At 47.8% G+C, this 25,716-nt stretch overlaps 3 protein-coding genes and 1 non-coding gene across 24 annotated transcripts in view; 2 read left to right on the top strand and 2 right to left on the bottom strand.

The window, feature by feature from the left end:
* The window catches only part of TECPR2 (tectonin beta-propeller repeat containing 2), a 137,946-nt gene extending 135,933 nt beyond the window's left edge, over positions 1 to 2,013 (bottom strand). For 4 of the 5 annotated variants that reach the window (XR_012416151.1, XM_045397017.3, XM_073998287.1 and 1 more), the window contains exon 1: positions 1,837 to 2,013. The gene's annotated coding sequence lies outside the window, so the exon portion shown is untranslated. Of the gene's footprint in view, positions 1 to 1,166; positions 1,394 to 1,836 lie in introns of those variants that run through there. The other variant, XM_045397018.3, reaches the window with a different exon arrangement.
* CINP (cyclin dependent kinase 2 interacting protein) lies at positions 1,180 to 24,474 on the top strand. Of its 10 annotated transcripts, none has more exons than XM_073998294.1 (6): positions 1,180 to 1,406; positions 5,354 to 5,522; positions 9,323 to 9,452; positions 11,828 to 11,903; positions 15,421 to 15,550; positions 17,027 to 17,504. In XM_073998294.1, the coding sequence occupies exons 3-6, from the start codon at positions 9,373 to 9,375 to the stop codon at positions 17,227 to 17,229; spliced, it is 489 nt and encodes a 162-aa protein (XP_073854395.1). In that variant the 5' UTR covers positions 1,180 to 1,406; positions 5,354 to 5,522; positions 9,323 to 9,372; the 3' UTR covers positions 17,230 to 17,504. The 10 variants fall into 10 exon arrangements, with proteins under 10 accessions (XP_073854395.1, XP_073854399.1, XP_073854394.1 ...); XM_073998293.1 differs by lacking the exon at positions 1,180 to 1,406 and adding an exon at positions 2,065 to 2,110; XM_073998292.1 differs by lacking the exons at positions 1,180 to 1,406; positions 11,828 to 11,903 and adding exons at positions 2,065 to 2,110; positions 7,524 to 7,645.
* On the top strand, positions 5,999 to 6,102 carry LOC123575041 (small nucleolar RNA U13). Its single transcript, XR_006700210.1, has one exon. It is a non-coding gene; the product is annotated as a small nucleolar RNA U13 (small nucleolar RNA).
* Positions 24,475 to 25,716, bottom strand: part of ZNF839 (zinc finger protein 839) — a 29,153-nt gene continuing 27,911 nt past the window's right edge. For 4 of the 8 annotated variants that reach the window (XR_012416152.1, XM_065518518.2, XM_045397023.3 and 1 more), the window contains one exon: positions 24,475 to 25,716. Coding sequence is in view for 6 of the 8 variants with exons in the window: in XM_065518518.2 (XP_065374590.1) it covers positions 24,818 to 25,716 (899 nt within the window). In the remaining 2 variants the exon portion in view is untranslated. The other 4 variants (XM_065518520.2, XM_065518519.2, XM_073998289.1 and 1 more) reach the window with 2 other exon arrangements.

The following is a 25,716-nucleotide window of genomic DNA, read 5'->3' as shown; positions in this document are numbered from 1 at the left end:
CCATCAACTACTCCCTTCTAACTTTACTGAGCTCTCTGTGCATTACTGAATCTAGAAATCTCTTCATGCTTGACACCAAAGCTTTTTATTATAACCCTTTCCTGATCTATTCCTCATCTTCCCAAGTTCAATCAACTGCCTCTGCCTGATGCCTGTTTCCTTCCTTTTCTTCCTACTAAGTTCCAGTAGCCATTTTGTTCAACTCATAGAGAGGCTAGTATGAAAAGAGATTCTCCCCAAACTTAAGTGTAACTTCTTTAAGAAAAAATTGGAAAAAAAATCCAGTAGATGACAGTCTTCCATTGAAAAAGACATGTGGGTATAATATAGCTGATGTCTGCCTAACAAAAACTACTTTCTAGTCACTCCTTCATAAGAGGGTTATCCTCATTCCATCTTCCCCACCACTGGTTTTCCAAGGCAGTCCTGAAAATTCAATTTGTGTGTCCCCTACACCTGCACTTAGTTCTCTCTTTTAAAGTTCAAAGGCCAGACCATGATCTCCCTGAGGCAGTGACTGGGTCTGTCTGGTTCACCACAGCATCCCTAGAGCCAGCCTGGCACAGTGGCTGGCATACGATGGCCAAATAACAATCAACATGGGACGTAAGTCAGGTTAACAACAACAACAAAAACAAAGTCAGAGGTTTATCAAGGTACATTATAGCTGGGTGTGAGAAAACACAAAGTCCTGCAGCTTAAAAGACCAGGAATCACTGGTGATCACAAGGAGCTACAGTGGCTTCATTCCCAGATTCTACCTATGCCCGCGATTTGGGTTTGCGGATTTCCCAGAACTCTCTGTTTACAAGACCTTGGCTGCAAGGAGGCAGTCAACAAGTGCAACTGATCACTCCAGTAGATGAGAAAAGAATGTACCCAGTTTGGTATCCCACATTCTGCCAACAAATGGAACATAAGTCACAAAACAGAATAAAATTCCTGAATCCCAATAAGAAAGAGAGGAAGAAAAAAGGGCAGGGAAGAGAAATGGAAGTAGAGAAGGAGTAACTAAAGTCATGAGAAGTCAGAGACATATCAGAACGGACTAGAGGGCGAGAAGGCAGGCTAGCACAAATTGACAGCAGAGGCTCCCCTTTACTGAAATGTACAGCGGCAGGCACCATGCTTAACTTTACATGCACTGACCCATTTAATCCTCTCACCAAGCCAGAGGTAGAAACTATTCTCATCTCCATTCCACTGGTGATGAAACCGGAGCGGCGTGAGGTACGGCACTTGCCCCAGCACAGAGCGAGGAAGATGCCGCTTTGACCTGCCCGGGTCTGACTCCAGGACACCCCATTCTTTAACCCTTACTACCTATTCTGCCTCCCAGGCCTTCAAATAGGGTTGGGAAAGGAGTCATTCGCTTATCCATTCATCGAACACTGAACACCAACTGGGTGAGTGTCAAGGCCTGGGGCCAGGCGCCGGTGGGCGGATGTAAGGGACGCGGGCTGCGAGTGGGGGACAGAACGCGACGTCAATCCTAAGGCGAAGGAGCACAGCCCGCGGCCAGACCGGCAGCCGGGGTGCAGGGTGGGACCGAGGGCACGGGGCGCGCCGCGGAGGCCTGAGGAGGGGCGGGCGGCCCCCGCTCCCCGCTGCGGACCGCCGGCTTCCGCGGGCGGCAAGCCAGGCGCTCAGTGTGTTGTGGCATTTAGTGTCCGCCACTCCGCGCGGGCGAGACCGCGGGCGAGGGAGGCAGGGCGGACGGGCATGGAGACCCTGCGGGGCTGAGGCAAGGGAAGAGTGGCCTGGGGGAGGCCGAGGAGGGGGCGAGGGGCCAGGCGTCGGGGGCGTCGGGGTCGCCTGCGGCGTCGCGGGACTCACCTCCCGCGGCAGCCCCTCCGGACTCGTCGGCCCCACCGGGCCGGAGGAGGCGGGGATGGACTCCGGGCCGCGGGGGCTGCCGGGAGCCCGTTCCCTGGGCAACGGGGCCGACACCGGGGCCAGCACCGAAGAGCGGCAGTTGGCTCCGCCAGGTGCTAGAGCGGCAGAGCCACAAGTGGTAGCGGGCGGGGCGGACGTGACGCAAATGCGTTTCCGGCGGGGGTGGGCGGGGCTTCGCCTCTCCTTCTAGGGATCTCTGCGGACCGCATGGAAGGTGCGTGAGATGGGTTCCTTTCCCGGGGCAGGGTGGCTGTGAATGTTACTGCTTGGGCCGCAGGTTGGGCCAGAAGCTGAGGAGCTCCCCGGATTAAATGAGGTTAAATGGAGGTCAGATGCCTTGCCCCAGCCTAGCCCGCAGGCCCCGCGCAGCCTCTGCTGGCTGCTCGGGAGACAGTTTTGCCGAGCCTCCGTTTTTTCACATGTGGAGTGACAGATGAACGGGACGATATACGCAAATGAGTGTCAGCAGATCAGACACCCAAATTGTAATTATTTTCACTATAAATTAGCACTAACAGAGTTCACTGGGTGCCAAGCCTTGCATGCTCAGCTCCTCCAGTAACTCCTCTCTGAACTGCCTTGTCAGAACATTCTGCTTGTAATGAAAGCTGGCTTTCGCCTAGTGCTCAGTCTGCTGAGTGCTGCTCCAAGTACTTTAAGTGAATCATCTCATTTGAACCTCACAGTGATCCCATGAAGTAATGTCAACCCCATTTTGCAGATGGGGAGTAGAGGCTCAGAGGGGATAAGTAACTTAGTCACTGTGCCCTCACCCTGCCCTGTCCTGTGACGCTGATGACTGGTCTGTCTTTACTGGCCCTTAAGTTTCTTGAAGTCAGTTATGTTTTTGGTTCCTAAATATGTGCCCAGTATGAGTCAGGCTGACCATAAATCAGATGTGGTCCTGCCCTCAGAATCTCCTGCTGGGGGAAAACCCTCAGACAGTTATAGAACAGGTGGTAAGAGCTATTCCTCCATTTACCTCATTTTATGCAAAGCTTCCTATGTGTGGAAGGTTTGAAAGAGAACAAGACATAGTTCCTACCCTAGTTGAATTCCCAGTTTAGCAGGGAATATAGACATTAAACAAGCAAATACACTCCACCGATGAATATCGTGATAGCAGAATTACAGGATGTTCCACATATCTACCCCCCAACTTGGGGGATCCAGGAATACTTCTCTGTGGAAATGACTTTCTAAAAACCTGAATCAGATAATTTCACTGCCCTACCCAGAGTTTATTGCTCACTCCCCATTGTATTAGGTTAGTGCAAAAGTAATGGCAGTTTTGGCCATTAAAAGTTGTGGCAAAACCTGTTACTTTTGCACCAGTCTAATACTTAGAATAAGTCCAAACTTCTTATCTTAAGCTATTAGGTTCTAGTTGTCTGATCACCTCCTCACCCACTAGTCCTTTTCTGTCCATTTCATTCCAGCACACTGGTTTTTGTTTGTTTGTTTTATTTTGTTTTGTTTTCTGTTTTTTGAACTCACCAACCTCATTCTCATAATTAGGGCACATACTACCGACCTACCCTTTTTCTGGCTTTTCATCATTCAGATCTCAGCCTGAATGATACCTTCTCAGGGGGTCACACTAACACAAGACCCTGTTTTATTTTCCACATACACTTACCATGATCGGAACTGATCGTGGCCATTTAAGCGTTTATTATCTGCCTCCCCTTTGGAAAGTAAGTTCCTTGAAAACGGTCCTGATCCATCTCATTCAATCACTTCATTCCCCCATGCCTGGCATATTGTAGACAGTAAGCAAATATTTGTTGTTTAAGTAAAGAATGAGTGATAAATCAATATGATATTTAAAAGTGAGGATACTAAGTATGAGGCAGGGGAGTGGGGACACACACAGATAGGAAAAACATTCCAGGTCAAAGTCAGAACTTGGACAGAGCCAGCTCTGAGGCACAGAGGGCAAGTGGGAAAGGGGGAAGCTGAAGGGATGGGCAGAGCTTGGATAGTAGAGGCCTTGAGCTAACAGGTGAGATACTGGGTTTTTGCCATGTGCCAGGCCTCACAGCTTCACATATATTATCTCATCTCAGCAATCCTATGAAGTAGATACTATTTTTATTCCCATTTTACAGATGAAAATGTTGAGGCTCTGAAAGGTACATTAACTTGCCCAAGATCTCACAGCTGGCAGAGCTGGGATTCAGACGCAGGCAGTGTGGTCTTCTGACTCGAGACGTCAAACCATCCAGCTGTTGTGTGTCCTGGATTCCTGAAGGGGACTTTATCCTGTGGGCCGTGAGAAGCCTTTGCGGGGTTCAAAGTAGAGAAGGCGAGAGGGCACCGGAGGGCTGGGGGAGAACAAACAACCTGAGTTGGCTCTTGGTGGTCTGGGGGTTGCTTCCCACAGGCAGTGGGATCCGGGTACATCTTGGAGGATAGGCGCCATGAGCCTGAGGAAGGAAGGCGCTTTCCTGCAGAGAGAACACGTGCAAAGGCCTGCAGGCACCTCAGCTTTTCAAGAGCTGCCAGTAGTTCATTTTCACTGGAGATTGACAGGGGGCCAATGTGTATGTGTGGGTTGATGTACGTGTTGATGCAGAGGGGTAGCTAGGTCTGGAAGGACTTTGGACTTCCTCCTGATTTCCAAGCAGGGCCGTGGCAGCATCGTGATCAACTCTGCATCTCTGTTGTCTCAGTGTCTTGAAATGATTAGCACTCATGAGCCATGCCACTCTGAACAAATTTAAAGTATCAGAGTGCCTGAGACTAGATAGTGGAAGTACTCAGGAGTCAGGGCTAGATAGATTATCCTGTAGGGAAGGTAACCGGAGCCATTGAAGAGTTTTAGCAGAAAGTCACAACTTTACCTTATTTCCAATCTTTGGAAAACAAAGGGCTTAAGGTAAAAATTTTGCGGAGCCATTAAGCTGGAAAAGGATTCAGCTATATCTGGTGAATCTTAAAATGTTAAAAATATTCTATGTAGGCTGGGCGCGATGGCTCAAGCCTGTAATCCCAGCACTTTGGGAGGCCGAGACGGGCGGATCACAAGGCCAGGAGATCAAGAGACGATCCCGGCTAACACGGTGAAACCCCGTCTCTACTAAAAAATACAAAAAAACTAGCCGGGCGAGGTGGCGGGCGCCTGTAGTCCCAGCTACTCGGGAGGCTGAGGCAGGAGAACGGCGTAAACTCGGGAGGCGGAGCTTGCAGTGAGCTGAGATCCGGCCACTGCACTCCAGCCTGGGTGACAGAGCAAGACTCCGTCTCAAAAAAAAAAAAAAAAAAAAAAAATATTCTATGTTGTCTTCTTCCAGGAACCTTCACATTCATTCAGACTTTGTAGTTTCCACATTTATTTGTCCAGTTGATACAGCATTTGAGATAGTTTTACTGTTGAAAATTATGAGGACATTTGCCCTCCAACTATGATTGTATATTCCATGATAATAATTTTGTTTCTTTTATACCCTATCAGCAAAGACTGTTGGAATTGTAACGCCCAGAAAACCTGTCTTATCTGTCAGTGCAAGAAAAATTAAGGACAATGCGGCTGATTGGCATAATTTAATCCTGAAGTGGGAAACCCTCAGTGATGCAGGTTTTACCGCTGCAAATAATATTGCCAACTTGAAAATCAGTTTATTGTAAGTACATATTGGTTTTTCATGCTCTAAGTTTTTCACCCTTAATAACTGGGGAAATATCAACATGAATAAATTTGAAAATAAAATATTAAGCAAAAAAAGCAAGTGGTAAGATGACACATGAGACAAAATTATATTCCTTTTTTTTTTTTTTTTTTTTTTTTGAGATGAAGTCTCACTCTGTTGCCCAGGCTGGAGTGCGATGGCGCAATCTTGGCTAACTGCAACCTCCACCACCTGGGTTCAAGTGATTCTCCTGCCTCAGCCTCTGGACTAGCTGGGATTACAGGCGCCTGTCACCACACCCGGCTAATTACTGTATTTTTAGTAGAGTCGGGGTTTCACCATGTTAGTCAGGATGGTCTCGAACTCCTGACCTCACATGATCCACCTTCCTCAGCCTCCCAAAGTGCTGGAATTACAAGTGTGAGCCACCACGCCTGGCTATTCTGATTTTTAAAACCATAGATTCTTTGATTCTTTTGTAGTTCATAGGCGTGATGATTGGGTTTTCATGCTCATGTATGACCTGTGCCTTCCTCAAACTTTGCTATGATGTTGACACAGTATGTAGCTGATATGGAAAAAACTACCATGGATTCTTTTTGTCCATTTTTTGATTTTACATAAACAAAAAACATATGTTAGTGTTTCCTTTATGTCTCGCTTTCTTTTTCTATTTTTATTTTTGGAGATGAGTCTCACTCTATCCCCCAGGCTGGAGTGCAATGGTACGATCTCAGCTCACTGCAACCTCTGCCTCCCAGGTTCAAGCAATTCTGCTGCATCAGCCTCCTGAGTAGCTGGAATTACAGGTGCCTGCCACCAAGCTCAGCTAATTTTTGTATTTTTTGTAGAGACCGAGTTTCACCATGTTGGCCAGGTTGGTCTCGAGCTCTTGACCTCAGGTGATCCGCCCACCTCAGCCTCCCTAAGTGCTGGGATTATAGGTGTAAGCCACTGCACCCAGCCATGTCTCACTGTCTTTCAACATGGAAGCCATCCATGTAATGTAGAGCCACTATTCTGGTTCTGTTCTTTCTCATTGCTGTTTAATAGTGTTTACCCACATTAGACCTCTCAAACTCTGCCACTGGTTTATCAACTAAGTTATGTAATGTTCTCAATCTTTTGTTGTCATTTCAGCAATGTGCACAGCATCTTTCCCAGGAATAGGTTCCATCTCAAGAAACCACCTTCTTTGCTCATCCATAAGAAACAACTCCTCGTCTGTTCAAGTTTTCTCATGAGATTGCAGCAATTCAGTCCCATCTTCAGACCCCACTTCTAGTTCTGCTTCTCTTGCTTTTTCCACTGGCAGAGTAGATTTAACATCATTCTTAAGGGCCCTAGGAGTTTGAGAATGGTAGATGAGCACTGGATTCAACTTAAAGTCACTAACTGCAATATCCCCTAACGAGAGGGTCAACCTGTCTCTTGAAGCTTTGAAGCCTGTCATTGACTTCTCTGTAGTTGTGAATGTCTTGGATGACATGTTCTTCTAATAGAAGGCTGTTTCATCTACATTGACAATCTGTCATATCGTGTAGCTACCTTCATCATTGATCTTAAGTAGATCCTCTGGATAACTTGCTCCAGCTTCTACATTAGTGCTTGCAGCTTCACCTTGCACTTTTATGTTATAGAGATGGCTTTTGTCCTTAAACCTCATGAACCAAATCCTGTTAGTCTCAAATTTTTCTTCTGTAACTTCCTCATGTCTCTCAGCCTTCACAGAATTGAAGAGAGTGAGGGTCCTGCTCCGGATTAGGCTTTGACTTAAGGGAATGCTGTGTCTGTTTTGCTCTTCTGTGCAGACCCCTCAAACTTTCTCCATATCCACGCTAAGGCTGTTTCACTCATCATTCACATGTTCACTGGAGTAGCACCTTTAATTTTCTTCAATAACTTCTCTTTTGCCTTCACAACTTGGCCAACTGTTTGACACAAGAGGCCTAGCTTTTGGCTTATCTTAGCCTTTTTTTTTTTTTTTTTGTACAGATGGAGTCTCGCTCTGTCGCTCAGGCTGGAGTGCAATGGTGCAATCTTGGCTCACTGCAACCTCCGCCTCCTGGGTTCAAGCAATTCTCCTGCCTCTGCCTCTCGAGTAGCTGGGACTACAGGTGCATGCTGCCACGCCCGGCTAATTTCTTTTGTATTTTAGTAGAAATGGGGTTTCACCATGTGGCCCAGGCTGGTCTTGAAATCCTGAGCTCAGGCAATCCACCCGCCTCGGCCTCCCAAAGTGCTAGGATTACAGGCGTGAGCCCCCGCACCTGGCTCCTTATCTCAGCTTTTGACATGCCTTCCTCACTAAGCTTGATCATTTCCAGCTTTTAATTTTTTTGTTTCTTAAATTGGCCAAAGTATAGCTTTTGATTTAAAATGAGAGATATGCAACTCTTCCTTTCACTTGTACATTTAGTGGCCAATGTAGGGCTATTAATTGGCTTGATTTCAATATCCTCCTATTTCAGGAAATAGGGAGGCCCAAGGAGATGGGGAGAAATGGGAGCAGCCAGTCAGTGGAGCAGTCAGAACACACAACATTCATTCATTAAGCTCGCTGTTACATGTGAACATGGTTCATGGCACCTCAAAACAATTAAACTAGTAATATCAAAGATTATCAATCAAAGATCGTAGATATAATAATGAAAAAGTTGGCCGGGCGCGGTGGCTCAAGCCTGTAATCCCAGCACTTTGGGAGGCCGAGGCGGGCGGATCACAAGGTCAGGAGATCGAGACCACAGTGAAACCCCGTCTCTACTAAAAATACAAAAAATTAGCCGGGCGCGGTGGCGGGCGCCTGTAGTCCCAGCTACTCAGGAGGCTGAGGCAGGAGAATGGCGGGAACCCGGGAGGCGGAGCTTGCAGTGAGCCGAGATTGCGCCACTGCACTGCAGCCTGGGCAACAGCGTGAGACTCCGTCTCAAAAAAAAAAAAAAAAAGAAAAAGTTTGAAGTATTGTAAGAATTACCAAAATATGATACAGAGACATGAAGTAAGCACATACTATTGGGAAAAATGGCGCTGGTTGATTTGCCGTACATACATACACAGGGTTGCCACAGGCCTTCAATTTGTAAAAAATGCATTATCTATGAAACTCAGTAAGGTGAAGCATAGTAAAATGAGGCATGTCTGTATTCCTGGATTGTGAACTCTTTGAGGAAATGATCCATGTCTTGTTCATCTTTGTACATCCAGCACCACGCCCTATGCCAACGATGCCACACAGCTGAATGTTGTTTTTTTTTTTTTTTTTTGAGACAGTCTTGCTCTTTTGCACAGGCTGAGTGCAGTGGTGCGATAACAGCTCACTGCAGCCTTGACTTCCTGGGCTTAAGTGATCCTCCCACCTCAGCCTCCTAAGTAGCTAGGACCACATGCGTGTCCCACCATGCCCAGCTAATTTTTACTTTTAATTTTTGTGGAGATGAGGTCTCACTATGTTGCTCAGGCTGGATTCAAACTCCTGGACTCAAGCAGTCCTCCCGCATCCACCCCCCAAAGTGTTTAGATTACAGGCATGAGCCACCAAAACCAGCTGTCATGGCTGAATTTAACTGACTTATTTTGGTGCAAAATTGAGTGACCAATGGACATATTCATTGCACATATAAATAATAACTGAATTTATATCATAATGATATGAAAGAACAATGCTTATGCAAAATGTCCCACGTAACTATGTTGATATAGAGGTTTGCAGAATTTATTATAAGGAAATAAGGCAAGCTTAAAGAGTTTATAAAGAGTATATTTTGTACACACCTCTTATTTTCTATTTTGTTTAGGAATAAAGACAAGATAGAACTAGACAGCAGCAGCCCAGCCTTGAAGGAAAATGAAGAAAAGGTGTGTCTGGAATATAACGAGGAACTGGAGAAGCTATGTGAGGAACTGCAGGCCACCTTGGATGGGTTGGTAAGACATAAAGACACAGGCCACTTGTGGTCACTGTTGCTGAATCCGATGGATGTATTTGGGATTCACTTGACCACTGGCCATCCCTTCCTCCTTCTCAATCTCCTCTGATGTTCTCTTCCTCTGCCTGCCACGTAAATCTTAATGTTCCCCAGGATGCTGTCTTAGACATTCACTCCTCCTGTGCATCATCCAGGGAAATTTCACCCACTTTCCGGTCTCATCACATAGTAAAAACTTTTTTTTTTTCGTGAGATGGGGTCTTGCTTTGTCGCCCAGGCTGGAGTGCAGTGGTGCGATCTTGGCTCACCGCAACCTCCGTCTCCCGGGTTCAAGTGATTCTTGTGCAGGTTCAACCTCCTGGGCTCAAGCAATTCTCCTGTCTCAGCCTCCAGAGTAGCTGGGACTACAGTTGCGCTCTACCACGCCTGGCTAATTTTTGTATTTTTAGTTGATACAGGGTTTCACCATATGGTCAGGCTGGTCTCAAACTCCTGATCTCAGGTGATCCACCTGCTGGCCTCCCAGAGGGCTGGGATTACAGGCATGAGCCACTGCACCCAACCACAGAGTAAATATTTTAGGCATCTAGGGCCAGCCAGTCTCTGTCTCAGCTACTCATCTCTGCCACATAGGACTAAACAGCCATAGACAATATGTGTGTAAATGGATGTGGCTGTGTTCCATGAAACTTTATCTTTGTTTTTTGATTTTTTTTTTTTTTTTTGAGATGGAGTCTCACTTTGTCACTCAGGGCAGAGTACGGTAGCATGATCTCAGCTCACTGCAAACTCCACCTCCCAGGTTCAAGTGATTCTCCTGCTTTAGCCTCCCAAATAGCTGGGATTACAGCCTCGCACCACCACATCAGCTAATTTTTGTATTTTTAGTAGAGACAGCATTTCACCATGTTGGCCAGGCTGGTCTCGAACTCCTGACCTCAAGTGATCCGCCTGCCTCGGCCTCCCAAACTGCTGGGATTACAGGCATGAGCCACCACACCTGGCCTTTTTTGTTTCTGTTTGTGTGGTTTTTTTGTTTGTTTGTTTGTTTTTGAGACACAGTCTCACTCTGCCACTGAGGCTGGAGTGCAATGGCGAGATCTTGGCTCACTGCAACCTCCGTCTCCCAGGTTCAAGTGATTCTTGTGCCTCAACCTTCTGCCTAGCGGGGATCACAGCTGCGCACCACCATGCCCAGCTAATTGTTGTATTTTTAGTAGAGATGGGGTTTCACCATGTTGGCCAGGCTGGTCTCGAAGTCCTGGCCTCAAGTGATCTACCCACCTCAGCCTCCCAAAGTGTTGGGATTACAGGCTTGAGCCACTGCACCCATACAGGAAAACTTTTTTCTTTTTGAGATAGAGTCTTGCTCTGTCGCCTAGGCTGGAGTGCAGTGATGTGATCTTGGCTCACTGCAACCTCCATCTCCCAGGTTCAAGCAATTCTTCCACCTCAGTGTTCTGAGTAACTGGGATTACAGGTGCGTGTCACCATGCTCGGCTAATTTTTGTATTTGTAATAGAGACGGCGCTTTGCCATGTTGGCTAGGCTGGTCTTGAACTCCTGACCTCAAGTCATCTGCCCACCTCGGCCTCCCAGAATGCTGGGATTACAGGCATGGGCCACCATGTTTGTCCAGGAAAACTTTATCTTTGGACACTGAAATTAAATTTTGTATAATTTTTATGAGTCACAATCACTATTGTCCTTTTGGTTATTTTCAACCATTTAAAAATGAAAAAACCATCTTAGCTTGTGGGCCGTACAGAAATAGGCTGTGGGCCAAAATTGACGTGTGTTCCAGGGATAATTTGCCCATCCCTGATACAGCACGTAAGAGACTAAAGTGTTTGTTTAATGAACTAATAACTAAATTTCAAAACCTACCATACTGGCCACTAGATGTGAAGATAATACCACCTTATTTCTTTGCTAGGCACAGGAAATTAGGTTTTACACATATTTGAACTTGGATAACTGAAGCTTACCCGTAAACGTTTAAGATCTTTATATTTTCACCTTTTTATTTGTTTGGAGACAAGGTCTTGCTCTGGAATGCAGTAGCGTGATCACAGCTCACTGCAGCCTTTGCTTCCTGGGCTGAAGTGATCTTCTCGCCTCAGCCTCCTGAGCAGCTGGGACTACAAGCATGAATCATCATGTCCGGCTAATTTTTAAAATTTGTTTGTAGAGACAGGGTTATCATGTTCACCAGGCTGGTCTCGAACTCCAGACATGACGTCATCCTCCCACCTTGGCCTCCCAAAGTGCTGGATCACAGGCGGAAGCCCTGGCACCCGGCCTTAGCTTTTCTGTCATGTCTTCTCTCGGCTTCAGGATCCCATATGACATTGAGTCCCTGTGTTTCCTTAGGCTCCTTTTGGCTGTGACGGTTTCTCAGACTTCCGTGTTTTTGATGACTTGGACAATTTTGAGGAATACTGGTCAGGTATTTTGTAGAACGTCCCTCAATGGAGATTTCTCTGATGTTTTTCTCCGAATTAGACTGAGGTTATGGGTTTGTTTCAGAGGAGGACCACAGAAGTAAAGTGCCATTTCTATCACATCGTATCAAGGGCACATACTGGACATTCTGTCATCAGGACTTTTCTTTGGGTCTCACCTATTGCCCAGGCTGGTCTCAAACTCCTGGGCTTAAGCAGTCCTCCCACCTCAGCCTCCCACAGTGCTGAGATTCCAGACGTGAGCCACTGTGCACGGCCAGGACTTTTCACTGTCGAAGTTGACCTTGATCACCAGGCACACCAGGTTCCTCTGCTGTGGAGTTGCTCTTTCTCCTCCTCCCATGCTGCGCTCTCTGGCAGGAAGTCACTATGTGTAGCCCATACCTAGGGGGTAGGGACGCTTTCCCCACCTCCTTCAGGGTGCAGTATCTACATAAATTATTCAGAATTATTCTGCATGGGAGATTGGTTCCCTCCCTCCCATTTGTTACATTTTTTTTTTTTTTTTTTTTTTGAGATGGAGTTTCGCTCTTGTCACCCAGGCTAGAGTGCAGTGGGGTGATCTGGGCCCACCGCAACCTCTGCCTCCCGGGTTCAAGTGGTTCTCCTGTCTCAGCTTCCCAAGTAGCTAGGATTACAAGTGTCTGCCACCACACCCAGCTGTTGTATTTTTATTTAGTTTTTAAAAAAATTTGTTTTGGCCAGGCGTGGTGACTCATGCCTGTAATCCCAGCACTCTGGGAGGCCCGAGGCAGGTGGCTCACCTGAGGTCAGGAGTTTGGGACCAGCATGGCCAATATGGTGAAACCCCATCTCTACTAAAATACAAAAAATTAGCTGGGAGTGGTGGCAGGCACTGCAATCCCAGCTACTTGGGAGGCTGTAGCAGGAGAATCACTTTCGGAGGTTGCAGTTAGCCGAGATCACACTACTGCACTCCAGTCTGGGCAACAGAGTGAGACTCCGTCTCAGAAAAAAAAAGTCCGGGCGCGGTGGCTCACATCTGTAATCCCAGCACTTTGGGAGGCCAAGGCGGGTGGATCACAAGGTCAGGAGTTCAAGACCAGCCTGGCCAAGATGGTTAAACCCTGTTTCTACTAAAAATACGAAAATTAGCCAGGGGTGGTGGTGGGTGCCTGTGATCCCAGCTACTCAGGAGGCTGAGGCAGAGAATTGCTTGAACCCAGGAGGCGGAGCTTGCAGTGAGCTGAGATCGCACCACTGCACTCCAGCCTGGGTGACAGAGTGAAACTCGTCTCAAAAAAAAAAAAGAAAAGAAAAGTGGTTTGGGAATAAGTTTTCATTCTATGTTCAAAACCAAAAGTTGATTTTATAAGGGTATTATTATTATTATTATTCCTATTTTCCTCTATCGGTTAAGGAGCATGGTTTCCAGACCTGGTCTGTGTCTTTCATAAATTTGACCTTCTGGGGGTTGCATGCACTGTTTTCCCTAAGCTGGGCTAACATTTCACTGTGGTCTGTGTTTGCTGTGGGAAGAAGCCACCAATGTTGAAATGTAAGGGGCTGTTGTTTATGCATTGTTCATTCAGGGATGCACGTGCCTATGTGACCTGAATTCCTTATTGATGGCTGAGCGACAGAATTGAGCATGACTTCTCGCCTGGGGTCAAGGCTCCAGAATTTCCCTTATTCTCCTGTTATCAGCTTTTCTTAGAATCAGGTGGCACCTGGGAGCTGCCGCAGGACTCAGAGGAAAGAGCAGAGGACTGGGTGTTAAAACTTGGTGTCAGAAGGCATGGTATCGAGTTCTGGCCTCATCCCTCTCAGCTCAACCTGGAGCAGTTTCCCAGCTGTGAAAGGGAAATGATGAGTCCTGCCTCTTGGGGTTGGGCCAAATAAAATATCAAACCGTAAAAGATTTGGGAAACAAGTAAAGTCCTGTAAAAATTAACATTAGCTGCATTTAGTGCTTGCCACTTCCAATGTAATTGGAGGGTGGTTGGAAGGACCAAGTAAAGGAATTAATATTTTTGACAATTTATATATCTTTTCTTATTTCCCCCCCATGTATGTAAAGTCAGCTATACTTAGGAGTTTAAAATTTGGTCTTCATAGACCTATGCTACTTAAATCTGAAATCCTAGTTACTTTACCCATTAATTTTCTTTATCAAACCCTTACATATCTCCAAGTAGGTGCTTCACAAATACTAACTCAATCCTCTTCACCACGCTGTGGAAGTAAGGCCGCCATTGCCCCTATTCTGTGCTGCCTGCTGTGTGCAGGGCGGTGGTTCAGTAGCTCCCACAAGTGGCTGTGCACATCATGCAGTTACAGGGCTTAGGACAGAGCCTGGCCCCCACTGAGGGACCGTCAATGGCAGCTCGCCACGTTTCCTTACTTCCTGCGTGAAGTGTTGAGGGCTCCCTTTCTGTGTTGCCATTTTATAAACAAGGAAGTCAAGGAGGTTTCCGTAAACAAAGGCAGTTAATAAGAGAGGGTCAGGCCTGGTGCGGTGTCTCACGCCTATAATCCCAGCACTTTGGGAGGCCGAGGCGGGTGGATCACGAGTTCGGGAGATCGAGACCAGCCTGGCCAACATGGTGAAACCCCATCTCTACTAAAAATACACAAATTAGCTGGGTGTGGTGGCACACGCCTGTAATCCCAGCTACTTGGGAGGCTGAGGCAGGAGAATCACTTGAACCCGGGAGTCAGAGGTTGTAGTGAGCCAAGATCCCGCCACTACACTCCAGCCTGGCACTGCACTCCAGCCTGGCACTGCACTCTCCAGCCTGGCACTACACTCCAGCCTGGCACTGCACTCCAGCTTGGTGACAGAGCGAGACTCCGTCTCAAAAAAAAAAAAAAAGAGTCAGAAATGAGCTCATTTGATGCCTTTCTCTCTCACTTCTTAAAAGCAGCAAGAGCCAGCCAGGCGTGGTGGCGCATGTCTGTATAATCCCAGCACTTTGGGAGGCTGAGGTGGGAGGATCGCTTGAGCTCAGGAGGTAGAGACCAGCCTGGGCAACATAACGAGACCCTGTCTCTACAAATTAAAAAAAATTAACTGGGCATGGTGGTGCACACCTGTGATCCCAGCTACTTGGGAGGCAGTCGAGGCTGCATGAGGCACGGTCATGCCACTACATTACAGTTTTACAACTTGGGCAACAGAATGAGACCCTGTCTCAAAAAAAAAACAGGCAGCAAGAGGCTGCCTTGGGATTCCCCCAGGACTTTGGGCCTAAAACATCAGTGCTCTTTGGAAATCCTAGTGAAATGGCACTCAGAAACCTTTCTTGCTCTAGGACTGGAAATCTGGGGTTTATTACCAAAGTAATTCAAATTAATGGAATCATAGCAACTGTCCACCTTCGTCTCCCTGGGAATTTGCTGTACTTAGAGTTAACAGTGTTTAGTTATTGGAATTTTTATCACAATAGATGTACACTTCTTAGCTTTGAAATCTTATAGGTATTGAATCTGAGACTGGATATTTCAAATATTATCATATTCTAAATGAATATGTTTCAGACCAAAATACAGGTGAAAATGGAAAAGCTGTCTTCAACTACCAAGGGAATTTGTGAACTAGAAAATTACCATTATGGGGAGGAGACTAAACGACCCCCTCTGTTCCACACTTGGCCTACAACCCATTTCTGTAAGTAGTTCCTTCTCAGTTAACTTTCAGGAGGGTAAAGGTTATTAAGGGCATTTAGTATCGTTTACATCTGGTACTTTAAGAAGCTGACAAGGCTTTGAAATTCAATGCGAAAGTATCTATCGGGAGGAAAAGAGACAGAGGCGCCTTAAAATAAACATTTCTTCTTGGCTTTAATTACCTGGTTATCAGCAGAGTATATTAAACATAATCAGAGACCCGTGAAGCAAGCTGCTGTTATTAGGCCTCTAAAACCAGTGGGACAGAGTGAATTCCACCTCCTCTGTGGAAGCAGAAATCTCTCGTTTTGGGGGGGAAGGGGAGAAAGGGGTTTTTTTGGTTTGTTGAGGTTTTTCTTTTCCTTTTTGTTTTAATTAAAAAACAAATTGAGGTCACTGCAGCCAACCTCATGGAAGATGACTGGGAAAAATGAAAGCCATGACTTCAATAAACTCTAGGAGGTACTTCTTAAAGGGCTATTTTAGCTTTATTAGTTCAAGACAAGGGCTAAGCTGTTTTATGTTGATCTGAGACTTTTTAAATAAGGCAGGAAAGGGGAAAATCACCTGGTGGAATGTGTTTAGTGATATATTGTCAGTTTGAGGGGAATCTCCTACTTATAATCACTGTAGGTCACCTAAGGGTCAGGTAGAAAAGGTTATATATACTTTTTTTGAGACAGAGTCTCGCTCTGTCACGCATGCTGGAGTGTAGTGGTGCAGTCTTGGCTCGCTACAGCCTCCGCCTCCTAGGCTGAAGCAATTCTCGTGCCTCAGTCTCCCAAGTAGCTGAGATTACAGGCGCACGCCACCACACCCGGCTAGTTTTTTTTTTTTTTTTTTTTTTGGAGACGTAGTCTCGCTCTGTCGCCCAGGCTGGAGTGCAGTGGCGCAATCTCAGCTCACCGCAAGCTCCGCCTCCCAGATTCACGCCATTCTCCTGCCTCAGCCTTCTGAGCAGCTGGGACTACAGGCGCCCGCCACCATGTCCGGCTATTTTTTCATGTTTTTAGTAGAGACGGGGTTTCACCGTGTTAGCCAGGATGGTCTCGATCTCCTCACCTCGTGATCCACCCACCTCGGCCTCCCAAAGTGCTGGGATTACAGGTGTGAACCACTGCGCCCGCCCTAGTTTTTGTATTTTTTAGTAGAGACAGGGTTTTGCCATGTTGGCCAGGCTGGTCTCAAACTCCTGACTTCATGTGACCTACCCACTTGGGCCTCCCACAGTGCTGGGATTACAGTCGTGGGCCACCGCGCCTGGCCTATATACGCTTTTATTTCATTCTGCTGACGATGTTATCAAATTGTACTAATCTGTACCAGCTAGAGTGGTAAACTCCATCGGGCCCTTCTTCCTTTCAGTGCTGTTGCTAATTCTGGTTTTTAATTAAGAGCTGTTAAAAATGTAGTTCTTCCTGAGTCAAGACTACATTCTTGAATCACTGCCATTAAGGGACACTCACATTTCTTTCAGATGAGGTTTCGCACAAGCTCTTGGAGATGTACAGGAAGGAGCTGCTCCTGAAGCGCACAGTGGCCAAGGAGCTTGCACACACCAGGGATCCTGACCTCACCCTGAGCTACTTGTCCATGTGGCTGCACCAGCCGTACGTGGAGAGCGACAGCAGGCTGCATCTGGAGAGCATGCTGCTGGAGACGGGCCACCGAGCTCTGTGACGTCCTCAGACGGCTGCGGACACTGGCTCCTTCCACTTCTCACCAGGCAGACAGTCTGCCTAGGACCCAGTGCCGCAGGCCTGGATCAGACCTCAGGATCAGACCTTCTTGGGGTCTTCTGGCCAGAGCTTGTCACCAGCCCCGTGGCCTCTCCAGGCATGCCCATGTCCACAGCCCGCGGCCAGCCCCATGTGGTGCCGCTCAGCCTCCTCTGCCCCTCCTGGGAACCTGTCACTCGTGGGTGCTTCTGAGTAAAATCAATGAGTTTCTGAGCAGAATGAGTGAGTGATCTGCTTTCTATAAATAAGGCGTGCTTTGTACATTTGTGTAGAAAATCCTTGGTTTAATATTTTCACTTTATGCCTATCTGATTGTTGAAGTTTTTATGAGAATATATTAGTTTTTGGGCCAGGTGCAGTGGCTCACGCCTGTAATCCCAGCACTTTGGGAGGCCGAAGTGGGCAGATCACTTGAGGTTAGGAGTTCGAGTCCAGCCTGGCCAACATACTGAAACCCTGTCTCTACTAAAAATACAAAAATCAACCGGCATGGTGGTACGTGCCTGCAATCCCAGCTACTTGAGAGGCTGAGGCAGAAGAATCGCTTGAATCAGGAGGCAGAGGCTGCTGTGAGCCATTGCAGCCCAACCTGGGTGACAGAGTGAGACTTCATCTTAAATAATAAGATCCCATAGAGTTAAAGTGAAGTTTGACATCATGACAATGAAAATAACCTACGAAAAAATTGCCGCTGTTTGCATACTGGGGACGTGACAAGCGATGTAAACTGTCTTCCCTGGCATTCTGCTGCCACAAATCCTCGGGTTTCACAATGTTTGCGGCCATTTCCAGAGTTAACATACTAGGTTAGAATGAGGAAAAGGTGACAGTTTTGAAACAGACTGAAGAGACTGGCCAAAAGCTAGGATGTGGAATGTGAAGGTATGCAAAAGCCTACTTTTTTGTTTGTTTGTTTTTTCAAGTGGAGTCTCACTCTGTCACCAGACTGGAGTGAGTGGCACTATCTCAGCTCACTGCAACCTCTGCCTCCTGGGTTCAAGTGATTCTCATGCCTCAGCCTCTTGAGTAGTTGGGACTATAGGCACGCGCCGCCACATCGAGCTAATTTTTGTATTTTTAGTAGAGACAAGTTTTCACCATGTTGGCCAAGATGGTCTCCATCTTCTGACCTCGTGATCCACCCGCCTTGCCCTCCCAAAGTGCTGGGATTACAGGTATGAGCCACTGCGCCCGGCCTGTAAAAGCCTACTTTAAACTCTTCTTTTTGGTGGCATTACTTGTTACATGGTTCTACATCTGTGTTTGCCTTTTTGTAAGTTCTCTGATCCCAAACTTTATATTCTGTGGGACTATATATATAGTGATACTTAATAAATAGCAGTTTTAGTTTTTTGGTTTTTTTTTTAAGAGATAGGATCGGCCGGGCGCGGTGGCTCAAGCCTGTAATCCCAGCACTTTGGGAGGCCGAGACGGGCGGATCATGAGGTCAGGAGATCGAGACCATCCTGGCTAATACGGTGAAACCCCGTCTCTACTAAAAAATACAAAAAACTAGCCGGGCGAAGTGGCGGGTGCCTGTAGTCCCAGCTACTCGGGAGGCTGAGGCAGGAGAATGGCGTGAACCCGGGAGGCGGAGCTTGCAGTGAGCTGAGATCCGGCCACTGCACTCCAGCCTGGGTGACAGAGCAAGACTCCGTCTCAAAAAAAAAAAAAAAAGAGATAGGATCTTACCATGTGGCCCAGATAGTGCCAAACTCCTGAGGTCAAGTGATCCTCCCTTCTCAGTCTCCTGAGAGACTACAGTCATGCACTGCCCAGCCCAGCAATAATGTTGTTGTTGTTGTTGTTTTTAGACACAGGGTCTTGCTCTGTTGCCCAGGCTAGAATGCGGTGGCATGATCGTAGCTCACTGTAATCTCAGCCTCAAACTCCTGTGCTCAGGTGATCCTCCTGCCTTAGCCTCCAGAGTAGCTGGGACTATAGGTGTGCATAACCACGTCTGGCTAATTTTTTATTTTTTACTTTTTAGAGATGGGGTCTTGCTATGTTGCCCTGGCTGGCCTTGAACTCCTGGCCTCAAGTGATCCTCCTGCCTCGGCTTCCCAAAGTGCTGAGATTATAGGTGTGAGCCACTGCACCTGGCCAAGTATAGTTTTTAATTGTGTCCTTTTAGTATTTAACTATAAATACTATTTATCTAAGTTTATTAAGACTTGTAACTTTATTTATTTTTTGAGACAGAGTCTCACTCTTGTTGCCCAGACTGGGGTGCAGTGGTGCGATCTCGGCTCACCACAGCCTCCACCTCCTAGGTTCAAGCGATTCTCCCCCCTCAGCCTCCCAAGTAGCTGGGATTACATGCACCTGCCACCATGCCTGGCTGATTTTTACAAGCATGCACCACCATACTCAGCTAATACTGTATTTTTAGTGAGATAGGGTTTCACCGTGTTGGTCAGGCTGGTCTTGAATTACTGACCTCAGGTGATCCCCCGCCTTGGCCTCCCCAAGTGCTGGGATTACAGGTGTGAGCCACCGAGCCCAGCCAGAAGCATTTAAAGGCAACATTTCTTAGGATTTCTCTTTCCTCTTCCTTTGCTATATTTATTAAGATCTGACTATCAGCCGGGCGCGGTGGCTCACGCCTGTAATCCCAGCACTTTGGGAGGCCGAGGCGGGCGGATCATGAGGTCAAGAGATTGAGACCATCCTGGCCAACACTGTGAAACCCAGTCTCTACTAAAAATACAAAAATTAGCCTGGCGTGGTGATGCACACCTGTAGTCCCAGCTACTTGGGAGGCTGAGGCAGGAGAATGGCTTGAACCCCGGAGGCGGAGGATGCAGTGAGCCAAGATCGCGCCACTGCACTCCAGCCTGGCAACAGAGCGAGACTCCGTCTCAAAAAAAAAAAAAAAAGAATTGACTATCATCAAAGTAGGCACTCGGGCATCTTGCAGTCTGGAGACCACATGGTCAGCCTTTGACAGGAATGGTGTTGTCCCACTTCAGCCTCCCCTGCATGCTGAGGAAGCAGCTACTGCAATGAGCTGCAGAGGCAGATGGGCTGGGAGAGGCAGGACCCCAGAGGCTCCACTCACCCAGACCTGCCTGGGAGAGGCCTTGGCATCAAGTCCACAGGCAGTCACTTGTATGTTGGGGGTTACTTAAAGAATAAACGCTCTTCAGAGGAGATGTTGAAAGATTTCATACCTGCACAGGATTTCTAGGACAACTCATGTGTCCCTGATGGTGCATGTCCCGGACACCCTGCAGCAAGTGGCTCAGGAAGACTAATGGAAAGGATCAATACTGCTAAGAACAATCAGAAGTAAAAGACCTAAGTGATGAATCTGCCAAGCAACTTCTATCTGAAAGGAACAATGAAGTAGGTTGATTTGGGACTTCTAGCTGAACCTACTGGATGAATTACATACAGTTATGCCTTCCACCTCCAGAAATCCTGCCATTTTAAGTATGAAAACCCAGAGAGCCACAAAATCAAAGAGAACAGGATTGGGGGAGGAATTCCTGATAAGTACATTTTTTAAAACCTTTAAAAATTTTTTTTGACAGAGTCTGGCTCTGTCATCCAGACTGGAGTGCAGTGGCGCAATCTCAGCTCACTGCAACCTCCGCCTCCCAGGTTCAAGCAATTCTTCCACCTCAGCCTCCGACTAGCTGGGATTACAGGCACCTGCCATCACATGCAGCTAATTTTTGTATTTTTGTAGAGATGGGTTTCACCATGTTGGCCAGACTGGTTTTGAACTCCTGACCTCAGGTGATCCGCCTGCCTTGGCTTCCCAAAGTGTTGGAATTACAGGCGTGAGCCACCCCGTATGGCCCAAAAACCTTTAAAATTTAGGACTTCAGGCCAGGCGCGGGTGGCTCACACCTGTAATTCCACACTTTGGGAGGTAAAAGCAGGTGGATCACCTGAGGTCAGGAGTTCCAGACCAGCCTGGCCAACATGGTGAAATCCCATCTCTACTAAAAATACAAAAATTAGGCTGGGCACAGTGGCTCATGCCTGTAATCCCAGCACTTTGGGAGGCCGAGGCGGGTGGATCACCTGAGGTCAGGAGTTCAAGACCAGCCTGGCCAACACGGTGAAACCCCGTCTCTACTAAATATACAAAATTTAGCCAGGCATGGTGGTGCGCGCCTGTAATCCTAGCTACTCAGGAGCCTGAGGAAGGAGAATCCCTTGAACCCAGAAGGCGGAGGTTGCAGTGAGCTGGGATTGCACCACTGCACTCCTGCCTGGCAGCAGCAAGACTCTGTCTCAAAAAAATATAAATAATAATAATATGACCTGGCTAGGCATGAGTCATTATGGGCTCACACCTGTAATTCCAGCACTTTGGTGACCGAGGCAAGCAGATCGCTTGAGCCTACCAGGAGGTTGAGACTAGCCTGGGCAACATGTACAAAAAATACAAAAAACTAACCAGGTGTCATGCTGCATACCTATGGTCCTAGCTACTCAGGAGGCTGAGGTGGGAGGATCACCTGAGCCTGGGACATTGAGCCTGCAGTGAGCCATGATTGCACCACTGCACTGCAGCCTGGGTGACAGAGTGAAACCCTGTCTCAAAAAAAAAAAAAAAAAAAAAAGTGCCTCAGAGGGCATAAGATCCACTCTGCCCTGGCTCCTTTCTCTCCTGCTGGTTCAGCTCTCCCCACCCCTGTGACCATTTGGGAGGTGCCAGGGCTGCAGTGCCACGAGTGCCTGATCAGGGGTACCCAACCAGGGTTGCAGCCACAGGGTCCATCATGGTTTCCAGGGAACACAAGGGAATTTTCTTTCTTTGCCTTTAGTAATAAGTAATAATAACTGAACATGGACCAGGTGCCAGGGATCATGACAAATGCTGAAACCACGTGTCCTCATTGAAGCCCCAGCCAGCCACCCCTGGGAGTCATTTAGGTGTCCTTGTACCCCGGTCTGTGCTCTGTCTTCACCCTTGTTCTTTTTTTTTTTTTTTTTTTTTTTGAGATGGACTCTTGCTCGGTCACCCAGGCTGGAGTACAGTGGCAATCTCAGCTCACTGCAAGCTCCGCCTCCCGGGTTCACGCCATTCTCCTGCCTCAGCCTCCTGAGTAGCTGGGAGTACAGGCGCCCGCTACCACGCCCGGCTAATTTTTTTGTATTTTTTAAATAGAGACGGAGTTTCACCGTGTTAGCCAGGATGGTCTCGATCTCCTGACCTCATGATCCACCCGCCTCAGCCTCCCAAAGTGCTGGGATTACAGGCGTGAGCCACCGCGCCCAGCCACACCTGTTCTTAATCTGAGTATTTGAAGTATTTGAAAGTACTATGTATACAAAACAAAGTTCTTTATGAGAAAAGGAAATTTCCATTTATCATTCTCTCATAAAGAAGGTTATGTCTATTTCTTTTTTTCTTTCTTTTACTCTACAGGTGTGCACTACCACACTGGGCTAATTTTTTAAAATTTTTGGCCGGGCGCGGTGGCTCAAGCCTGTAATCCCAGCACTTTGGGAGGCCGAGACGGGCGGATCACGAGGTCAGGAGATCGAGACCATCCTGGCTAATATGGTGAAACCCCGTCTCTACTAAAAATACAAAAAACTAGCCGGGCGAGGTGATGGGCGCCTGTAGTTCCAGCTACTCGGGAGGCTGAGGCAGGAGAATGGCGTAAACCCGGTAGGCGGAGCTTGCAGTGAGCTGAGATCCGGCCACTGCACTCCAGCCTGGGCGACAAAGCGAGACTCCGTCTCAAAAAAAAATAATAATAAAATAAAATAAAATAAAATTTTTAGTAGAGATGGCGTCTCACTGAGTTGCCCAGGCTGGTCTTGAACACCTGGGCTCAAGCAATCCTCCTGTCTCAGCCTCCTAGGTTACATCTATTAGAAGGGGGTTGTAATGTGGAAGCTGTGCATACATCTGTCTCTATGCTCTATTGGGGAACTCCGCAAAGGCCAAGCTGGAAGAGGATAAGGCACAGGGCTCCCAAAGAGTAGGGCCCATGAGTCCCGCTCACTGCCGTCAGTCCCGAGCCTGGCACACAGCAGCACTCAACAGGCACGTGGCCGATTCATGAGGAGACCGCTCTCAGAGCCTCCTGTGTCTTCAATTCTGTCCAGTGGAACAAAGGTTTATTTGTTGTGGTTTTCTGCAGTTACATTGACCATCCATTCATAGTAGCACATACACAGTGGTGAAATTAAGATGTGTTGGGGTATTTGTTAGTGTCCTATAGATAGAAAATAAATGTATACTTACCAGGGCCTCATCCAGACCACGGTCATATTCGACCCAGCATGTTGTGTTAATCGCCTGACAGTGGTTATGAATGATCCTCAAGAGGGCTCTGTCTATATCTCCAGGATCCCAGGAGGACACTCATGGTGGTTTCATGGGACTCTGGACTCCTGAGAAGTGGCCTTGAGTCTACAGGACACAACTACAGCCTGACCTGACCACCCCACGCTCCCAGGCAGCCGCGGCTTGCTCCCCTACTGGCTGTTTGCAGCCTGCTGGAAGACCTGCCTTTCTGTTCCTACCGACCCCGGCTTGGAGATCAAGTGAGGGTAGGAAATGCCCCGGTCACTGTAAGGGCTGTAGGAAATGCTGGCTCTCTGAGAATACAGCCGCCCTCCAGGGCAGGACCTGGAAAGAGCACATCACCAGGGCGACACGTGGTCGCAAGCCCGGCTCTGTCCCTGAGCAGCGCGATCTCTGCTTGGGGTCTCTCCTGATTGTCTCTGCAAGGTGCAGGGAGAGAACTGCCGCTCCCTTTGAATGCTTGCTTCCATGTGTGGACCAATGGCCCTTCCCTTCCTTCCCCATAACACAGCCCGTGGAAATACTGAGATATGCCACGCCGTGACTTTCCAAGTGGGACATCAAAGAACTGGGCTTCTACCCTGAGCATCATCTTGCTGTGGACCTCAAATAAGTCACCCCATCATTTATGCCTCACCTTCCTCGTCTGTAAAATGAGAGGAGAGCCAGGCACCGTGGCACACACCTGTAGTCCCAGCTACTCAGGAGGCTGAGGCAGGAGGATCGCTTGAGCCCAGGAGGCAGAGGTTGCAGTGAACCGAGATCGTGCCACTGCACTCCAGCTTGGGCTACAGAGTGAGACTTGGCCTTGAAAATAAATTAATTAATTTAATTTAATTTAATTTAAAAAATCATGCAAGTAGAAATGACTTTTTTCCCCTCCTATCAATAAAATGCTGCCCAGAATGACTGGCTTATTTTCTTTTTAATTGAACCCAAAAGAAGCTGCTAGTATGGAGCAAGTCTGGTGGAAAAGCAGCAGATCTCCCAGGAGAGAAGGGAACAGGGCAGGGCCACTCATCACCATCACAAAAACTCATGAGCGTCAGATGCGCCACAGGGATTCCTGATCAGGCAACATCTGCTATTGTTATGACAAGCTCCATCGAAAAATGTAGACAGCAGGGTAGAAAGACATTCTTTATAAATAAAAGGTTCATCTGTGCAAAATTCACATTAGAAAAATATACATTGCTTGCCACAGACTTTCTCTGGATAAAATCAGACAAATCTAGGATCTGACTCCTCTTCACTGTGAGGGCTCTGGCTCCACGGTGAGGAACGACTCCACAGCTTCTAGGGGAACTCCTTCTGGTGGGCCCATCCGCAGGGCACGCCCCTCTGCATCGGTCACTATGACAAAGTCCTCCTCCCGAGACACTATTGTACCTGGAGGGGACAAGATAAACCCATCGGAAGTCTGAATAAAAATCTGCTTCTGTCCCTGAGACAGTAACTCATGGCTCCCATTGGAAATTTCAAAAGCCATGGCTTCGCCGACAGCAACCACACTCTCCAGTTCTCTCTGGCCAGAGTGCACCTCCAGCCCACAGGGGAACCGCTTCAAGTCCCCCGAAAGGCTTCTGAGACACCCTTCAGTCAACAGTGATCCATGTGGGCCAGGCTGAGGCCCTGGCTTGGGCACAGTCCTGCAGGCACAGTTTACTGCCACGCTATCCAAAATTTTCTCAAGCAGAGGGGCCGCCACCTCCGTAGGCAGGACGCTGCTGGGGCTGGGCTGCTGGTTGTTCAAATGGAAGTCACAAACCTTGCTGAGGTGTCCTGCCTCTGCATGTCCAGGCCTCCCAGGCAGCAGGGACTCTGCTCCGCCAGCAGATGACAAGGTGCTACAGAAACCCGGGCTCCTCAGGCTGTCCCGGGTATCCTGGTCTGAAGAGTGTTTCAGAGCATTCTCTCCAGGAAACGCTGCCACCTGTGCCTGGGTCAGCCTCCTAGGCTCTCCTGACTGAGCATAAAGAGGCAGCCCACTGACATCCTGGGATGAGACAGCAGCACCTATAGACCCACTCCTGGCTTCTAAGTCAGCCAGTGCGTGAAGCTGCGGGCCCGCCTGGAACACGCTCCCATCGCCACCAGAAACCGTCGTCGTATGGCTTTCTTCAGAATGGGGAGAGACACTGCCATTTA

The sequence above is a fragment of the Macaca fascicularis genome, chromosome 7 (assembly GCF_037993035.2).
Source record: "Macaca fascicularis isolate 582-1 chromosome 7, T2T-MFA8v1.1".
Classification (NCBI taxonomy): Eukaryota; Metazoa; Chordata; class Mammalia; order Primates; family Cercopithecidae; genus Macaca; species Macaca fascicularis.
This window is presented reverse-complemented; position numbering and strand designations above follow the sequence as displayed.